Source organism: Camelus bactrianus, chromosome 4 (assembly GCF_048773025.1).
Source record: "Camelus bactrianus isolate YW-2024 breed Bactrian camel chromosome 4, ASM4877302v1, whole genome shotgun sequence".
Taxonomy (NCBI): domain Eukaryota; kingdom Metazoa; phylum Chordata; class Mammalia; order Artiodactyla; family Camelidae; genus Camelus; species Camelus bactrianus.
This window is the reverse complement of record NC_133542.1, coordinates 20,666,797-20,675,075: the sequence shown is the minus strand read 5'-3', so window position 1 is coordinate 20,675,075 and position 8,279 is coordinate 20,666,797. Positions and strand designations below refer to the sequence as shown.

The 8,279-nt window shown below is 42.1% G+C and overlaps 1 protein-coding gene across 1 annotated transcript in view; it reads left to right on the top strand.

Annotated features, from left to right (window-relative positions):
- Window positions 1-1,527: 1,527 nt before the first annotated feature.
- The window catches only part of SH3GL2 (SH3 domain containing GRB2 like 2, endophilin A1), a 170,707-nt gene continuing 163,955 nt past the window's right edge, over window positions 1,528-8,279 (top strand). Inside the window, exon 1 of the mRNA XM_074361528.1 lies at window positions 1,528-1,945. Within this exon, the coding sequence (XP_074217629.1) occupies window positions 1,901-1,945 (45 nt within the window). The 5' untranslated portion in view covers window positions 1,528-1,900. The remainder of the gene's footprint in view (window positions 1,946-8,279) is intronic.

Here is an 8,279-nt window from a genome sequence, read left to right as displayed (position 1 = left end):
GCCATGGCATAAATGGAAAATCTCCCTTCATCTTTTAAGAAATGGGAAAGCATTTTCTCTTTTGTGCATTAGTCAGGAGAGACTAGTTTCGCTACAGTAACACCCCAGACTCAAGTGAATTAAATTATTCAGGTTTATTTCTCCTTCATGCTTAATGTCTTTGGACATCAGCTGGGAACTTTGCTCTGCGCTCACCCTGGATTCTGGTTGACAGACCACAACTACCTAATATCCTGTTGGAGAGGTAATAGGGCCTTGTAGTATCTCATACCAGCAGTTAGATTCTCTGCCAAGAGGTGACAGTCACTTTCCTTCCTATCTCACTAGTTAAAACTTGTCACAGTGCCTCACTTAACCACAAGGAGTTTAGAAAGTGCAGTTCAATCGTGGATCCAGAAGGTATGTGAACATCGGTAACGACTTCCACTTTGGACATTTGCTCCTTTTGTCTGCTTCCCTTTGCAGAGTGGGTCAGGAGTCCATGTGCTGTTATTGCTCTGTGATTCACCACTATTTGCTTGATTCTGCCTTTATGAGTTTCAGTTCACATTATCAAGAAGGCCTATGATTGGTAGACCAGCTAATGGACAGGAATATAAGGTATTTACCCAGTGCCCAAGCAGTCTGGCTAGAAGGGTAGGAGTGGGGTCTGTGGTTCCCACCTGGCAGTGGGGGTCATGGAGGTAACGCAAGGCATTCCTAATGCTCCCATTCTCCCATGTTTCCTTATCCATTCTTGGCAATGTCTCTTATCTTGGCTTCCATCACTGTGGCTTCTCCTCCATAAAACTTTTGGTCCACACAAGGGGACAGAACTCAAGTTCTTCTCTATGCTCTCCTTAGTCCTAGAAGAACCAGAGGAAGTGGCTAACTACCAGAATACAGAAGCTCTCTAGTCCTGTTGGGCTACCAGTCCATCTTGTTACATCAGTTTCCCTTCAGCCTAGTCATATATACTTTGTTACATATGTAGTATTCGTACAACTTTGCGTCATGCTTTTTCACCTTATGTAATGCTGATTTTAGATTGAAAATCCTAAATCCACTGTCATAACTGAAAGTCAGGTTCATATTTGTTTTTTTTTTAATGTCTGTAAACAGAGGATTAAATGCTATTACTGTAGCAATATCCTACTTCAATTCTATTTACCTGACCAGCTTTAAAGTTTAAAATTTATTTTCATCTTTTTAAAAAGTCGTTAAATTGTATCAGATCGGAAAAAAAAAAAAAAAGCTTTAGTTGGCTTTACCTAACGTTATGGAGGCTTAAGCGATATTGAAACCAGGACAGAGAAATGTTTTTCTGTGACCAAGTGAGCGGGTGCAAGTCAGAGAAGGAGCAAAGACTTATTCATTACCCCAGAGAGAATACCACTCCTTTCCAGGCTGCAGAGAGGCTAGGCTCAAAGGGCAGGCAGGCCGGCTGGGCTGTAGGCAATGCCCCTGCGGCTACCTGGAAGCCCAGCAAGTCACCTGAGTCGTGCCGGTGCCTGGGTTGCCAACTCAGCGGGCCGCAGTCCGCGGGAGCACGAGTGACACTCCTGGGGCGGGAAAACGTCCTTGGCCCTTTGAGCAGCAGCCAGCCCGCTGGTGTGGCGGAGCCAGGTGCACCGGCGGCTGACGCCAGGTACCGCTTGCCGCAGCACCTGCCGCACCAAGCCCGCGCCCGGGGCGGGGCTTCCCGCGTCCCCTTTAAGAGGCCGCATCACCCGCCCCTGACGTCAGGGTGTCTCTCCGCACGAGCCCGCGTCCCGCGCCGCTCCGCGCCCCCGCGCCCACAGCCCCGGCGGCGGCACGACGAGCGGCGGCTCGGCCAGCGCGTCTCTCCGCTTGGCCCTCCTTCTCCGCTCCGCCGCCGCCCGCTTCTCGCACCGCAGCCGCCCGCGCGTCCTCCCGCACCATGTCGGTGGCTGGGCTGAAGAAACAGTTCCACAAAGCCACTCAGGTAGGGCGCGTGACAGGTGCGCCGCGGGGCGGTCCCGGGAGGAGCCCTGAGGGGCGCCCTCGGGGCTGGCAGCCATCCGGCAACGTGGGGACCCCGGCCCGCGACGAGCTCCCTACCCCGGGAAGAGCCCCTTACGGCCCGCCCTGCCCGCCGCGGCGGCGGCCCGGGCATCCCGGGGCTGGGAGCCCGCCTTCCGTCCTCCACCCTCAGCTCGTGGGGGCGCTGAGGGCAGCCGCCGGTCTCCCGCGTGCGGCCTCCTCGCCCTGCGCGCCGCCCCCTCACCGCCCGGCCGGGGCACGGCAAGGAGGGGCGGCGCTGCGGGAGATTATGTAAAGTCGCTTCTTCCCTGGTGACCTTGCGGTGCCGGTGCGTCCGGCTGTCCCGGGATGTGCTGGCATGAGCGGTGGCCCGCACTGGGGGTGGCTGCGGCGATGCCCGCGGTCTGCGCTCTTCCCCTGAGGTCTCAGAATCCGTCCTTCCACGTAGTCCGCAGGCTCCCAGAGGAAATGGGAGGATGGGGCTTCCTTCTGGGAAGCTCATGCATTAACTTTTCCTTGGAGAACTCGGTCGTCAAACTCCTTTGAGGCCAAGGCTTGGCCAGCAGTCTGCATACCTTTACAAATTTCCCATGGGTTTTGCAGCCTTAACGTTATCAAATCATCATGTATTTTAAAGTGTTATTTTTAGTGAGCCTTTTTCATCTTGGATGTGCCCATCTTCATGGGGTTAATAAGCTGTGATTGTAATAAAGCTTATTTAATTCAGATTCTAGTAATTTAAATCTCATTGAACTGGGGTGAAGAATTTTATATAGGCAAGAATAAGTGAATACTTATGTGACCTATTTCTTATATAATGAGTATGATTACTAATTTTTTACGCTTCTGCAACAGTTCTAGTTTAAGAGAGCATTTGCTAGGGACTTCGTTAATTTCTTTAAATATTTCTCATAATTTAGGCTCATATTTTTTTCATAGGTTGCCATAATTAATATCAGACTTTCTCATAATTTCTCAGAAGTAGTGAGCTTTTTCCTGGGCTACTACAGTAACAGTCCTATTATAAACCGCCTTCAGAAAAGGTGAGGGTTGTGTCTTACAGAATGTTGGTGAAGCCACAGTGACAGATGCTGTGTGACATTCGTCCCCTGTGCGCTCACCCGCCACCTCTGTCACCACAGACTTGCCTTTATAGAGTAGTTATATTTGCGAACTTAGGAAAGGAAGGAAACGAAGACTATTTCAGTAAAAAAAAATCCCTATTCGTGTAATTATTTTTGCTTTTCACCTTGGGTTTTCCTGAGCTCTCTGCCAGAAACATTTGTAAACACAAGTATATTGTTGGTGTAATTTGGAAGCCCTCTAATAACTTTTTACTTCAGATTCCTTCAGGTTTACAGAAGCAGCGTATGAGTTACCCATAAATTCTCAGGCAGGATTTCTTTGCTGTCACCAACCTTACTTATTTCAGATACTTGTCACTTCTGTGAAGCACCTCCCAGCACTGTATTTACCAACACTGCATCCTTTTTCTACTTTGATTCTGAAGACTTCGTTTGCAATCCTTAGTGCCCTAAAAGGCGATTAGGAATCTTGGCTTTGGAGTGGGAAAGGCAGAGGATTGACCTACCTCTGCTATCCATGATGTTGAGCAAGTCATTTAGCTTTTGAATCTGTCTTTGCTAGAATGAGGATAATAACCATTGCTTAGAATTGTTGTATGGATAAATGATTTTGTAGAACATGCATAAAAAGTGTTTAGTAAATGGTAGTATTAACATTAAAAATATTTTTATTAGTATAAAATACTGTCCCTTTTATTAGTAATAGACATGAGGAAATTACAGAAACTGGAATTTCTAGCTTTGCTACCTTAAAAAAATAATCAGGCAGCTCCATTTCAGCTAAATCCTGAAGTTATTTGTAGCTCTGAAGTTCAGAGTAAAAAACTTGAATTGGAATATGAAAGAACTTCTTAGACAGAGCCTTGCAGGAGGTCTACTTGTGATGAGATAAGATTGGTATTTATCACATTGACTCTAGAATCGCTGTCATTTCCTTTTCTTTCTCTTCTCTTCCTTTCTTTTTTCCTTTCTTTTTCTTTTTTCTTTTTCTTTTATTATTATTACTATTTTTTACTGAAAAACCTTTCATTTTAAAGATGAAGTTAACGTACAATCTCTTTTCCAAAACTTAATGTAGCACAATCTTAGAAAACCCAAGGCAAATGTTATTTTTGCGCGTGGATGGGTTTTTCAAGGTACATAAAGCCAGTGCTAATGTTTGCATGTGACAAAGATATTAGGGGAAATAGCCATGTCCTACTTTTTAAGCCATTTTTTCCCGTACAGTTCCATGAACTTGATCTTATCTACAGAAGAAACTTTAGACTTTAGAATTACTTCCTTTTGATAACGGGTATGCTGGATTAGATAGCCTGTGTTTATAAGTGGAAGGCCCTCTTGAGGAACATTTCTCTTGTGTCTGTGAAACTGAGTGCTTTGCTTATGTTTGTAAGGGGTGATATTTGTATTAATAAAGCAGAATATTTTTAGTGTTTACCTATTGATTTCAAATCTCTGATTAGATTTAAACTAATCTACACAACTGTTCTTCGTTAGAAGGGATTATTTCTACCTTGTTACTGACAGTTATTTTCAACATCTCTGCTCTTTGGAAGTTAAAAGATGCTTTCACCAAATACATTTTACTAAAGAGGAAAATAAGCTTTAGAATATATTAAAATAGCAAATATGGATCATCTTTTTTTTCACTTGAATGTACTTTATTACTCAATTGCTCATGAAGATATACTTTACCATGCAATTAAAATAAAATAAGATATTCTTTTTTTTACTATAAAATAGGACAAATGGACATACATTATTCTACTTTAGTGAATTTTATCCGTATTGAAATTTCACTTTTGCAAGAGTAATGCCTTTTTTCCCCCACATGTTGGTTTAAGCTGGCAGCAGATTAGGTAAAAATAGCTCTCTGGTTCTAGTTAACCTGCTGTTCTTATGAAATCTATACTTACTTTTTTTAAGTTTATCAAGCATTTGATATGGACACACCTTACTGTATAACAAAATTTCGTTCAGAGTAAATTTTGTTATGTCTTTGTATTAGTCTGATAAAGCAGTAGCAAAGTATCACAAACTGAGTGCCTTAAACAACAGAAATTTACCGTCTCATACTTCTGGAGACTTGAAGTCTGAGGTCAAGGTGTCAGTAGGGCTGTGCTTCTGTCCAGACAAGTGGTTTGTTGGCAATCTTTGGCCTTTCTTTTTTTTTTTTTTTAACATTTTAAAATTTATTATTATTTTTTTATTGAAGTATAGTCAGTTACAATGTGTCAATTTCTGGTGTGCAGCATAATGTTCCAGCCATGTATGTATGTATACATATATTCATTTTCATGTTCTTTTTCATTAAAGATTATTACAAGGTATTGAATATAGTTCCCTGTGCTATACAGAAGGAATTTGTTTTTTTTATCTGTTTTTATATATAGCGGTTATCATTTGCAAATCTCGAACTCCAAATTTATCCCTTCCCATCCTCTTTCCCCCAGTAACCATAAGATATTTACTATGTCTGCAAGTCTGTTTGTTTTGTAAATGAGTTCATTAGTGTCCTCTTTTTAAAATTTTTTTTTTTTTAGATTCCACATATGAGTGATAGCATATGGTATTTTTCTTTTTCTTTCTGGCTTACTTCACTTAGAATGACAATCTCCAGATCCATCCATGTTGCTGCAAATGGCTTTATTTTATTATTTTTTATGACTAAGTAGTATTCCATTGCATATCTATACCACAGCTTCTTTATCCAGTCATCTATCTATGGACATTTAGGTTGTTTCCATGTCTTGGCTGTTGTATATAGTGCTGCTGTGAATAATGCATGTATCTTTTCAAATTAGAGTTCCCTGTGGATATATGGTCAGGAGTGGGATTGCTGGGTCATATGGCAAGTCTGTTTTTAGTTTTTTTGAGGAATCTCCATGCTGTTTTCCATAATGGCTGTACCAAACTACATTCCCACCAGCAGTGTAGGAGGGTTCCCTTTTCTCCACACCCTCTCTAACATTTATCGTTTGTGGACTTTGTAATGATGGTTTGGCTTCTCTTGGTTTGTAGACGTATCACCCTGATCTCTGCCTTCTTGTTCACATGGTGTTCTCCCTGTCTGTCTCTGTCCAAATCTCCCCTTTTTGTATGGACTCCAGGACAGTAGAGTGATGAGTATGACGTCATCTTAAGTAAGTACATTTGCATGACCCTGTTTCTAAATAAGGTCACATTCTGAGGTACTGGGGGATAGGACTTTGATGTATGAATTTGGGGGAAAGGGGCATAATCAGCCCGTAATAGTTCTTATTTTCGTAAAAGCATTCACCACACTGTTCTAAATATTGTATTTGATTCAACATGTAAAAAGTCAATTCAACCTATAAATAACTTTTTATTGCATAGAATGAGATATGCTTTCTTTTCAGTGAGTCTGGTTAGGATATATACCTATCATAAACTGTATCTTCTGGTTTTTTAAAAGGATAACACATATTTGGTTAGGCTGTGTTAATTATGGTATAGTCTAGCATGTAATTATTGTCACACTCAGATTCTCCAACTGGAAACATTTAATTACATTGGTATTTTATGCCTTTCTGTTTTAACTAATTTCTTCATGCTTGCATCACATGTAAGGTGTGTTTTGTATAGACGTTTTGCTCTGGAGAATTTTAACATGAATGTGTTTATGCGTTCGTTGATTTGGCGAGACTTTAATTTGTTAAGGTATGTAATTAAATATATAATTAGCTATGACTTTATCTGAGTGAGGTTCTCTGTTCTTTAGTTGCCTGTGCTGAGCAGTAAAATCTCTGGTGCCTTCAGAATCTCGAGTCTGGCTTGTCCCTATCCCTGCATTGTTATCAGGTTCTTAGCCTGGGGTCTGTAATAGGCTGTGGAGGGCCTATTTATTTTCTAAAATTATGTCACATTTTTATATGTGCATTTTCCTGAGGGACAGTGTCCTTAGCCTGTTCCCAGGTTCTTAAAGGAATTCCTGATCCCTACTCTCCCCCTACAAAGTAAAAATACATCATAAGAAGTTGATCATGTCATCAGGAGAGAATGGGGTGGTGCTTATAATAGCAATCACTCCATGCATTCTTTTACTGGGCTTTAGAATGTCTGATCAAAATGCAGCCATCTTGAATGAATTTTAGGGGCAACCAAATATTAAAAAAACGTTTCCAGAGGTATTGGGATTGAATGGAATCATGTTTGTCAGAGTGCCATGCTTGTATAGTTAGGATAACCTGACCCAGGTTAAAAAAAAAAAGTTGTTAATGAGCTCTAACTTCCTGATACGCTTGACAAATGGACAGATCTGTGGGGTGATTGAACTGAAAATGATGACTGAAAATAATTTCGCTTATCACCTAGATTCTTCTTGATCGAAGCTTTTGTTGTTGACCCAGTTATATTTTTGCAAGGGTTTTTTTCTCCCCCACAGTGATTCTTTAATGTTTTAAATTAAGTTTATATGAATTTTGGTTTCAGTCAACTTGGAAAATTTAAAGTATCTCCCGAATTAATCAGAAATAACTTGAAGATGTCAAGACTTGGTTGGGAAAGTGGTAACTTGTTTTGAGAAGAAATGTTGCTGTGCAGGGAGGGGCATAATATCAGGGTTGGGGGAAGAGCTTCAGCTGGCAGAGCAGATCCTGGGCTGCATGAGAGCCTCAGGAGCCTGGGCATTCTTTAGAGTGGGTAGCTGGAGGGAGGAGTGAGAAGGGCAAGACTTGTTGATAAGTGAATCATGAGAACTGGGTGAGATGAGTTGAAGAACAGCTCTAGGGTTTAAAGTTGTGGGACTTTCCTGAGCAGTTCTTCACGAGTTAAGGCCAGATGGGTGAGATACTGGGGGGTAAGCAATCAAAGGGTTTCCTTGACCTCCCTCTTTCCCATTTCTGTTCTTTCAGTCCTTTGTTCCCTTGTTCTACGTTCTTTTATGTGACAATCGGTTGTGGCCACAAGGAGGTACACAGAGGTTTAGAAGAACAAAGTTTATTATACTCTCAGGTCCTAAAGAGACAGAGTAGAGTCCCTGCACACTGAGAGGGGGCCACCTGGGAGGATGGCCAAGAGAGTGGGCTCAACCAAGCAGGTGGTGGGGCCGAGAGAGAGCTCGAAAACCCTTGACAAGTATCTTGATTGAAGGTCAGCGTGGAGCACTCAAGAAAAGGCAGGAGGGAATTTCCTAAGTGTGTGAGAATATTACTTACCAGGTCACAGTCAGGGCAGACAGAGACGGGAACT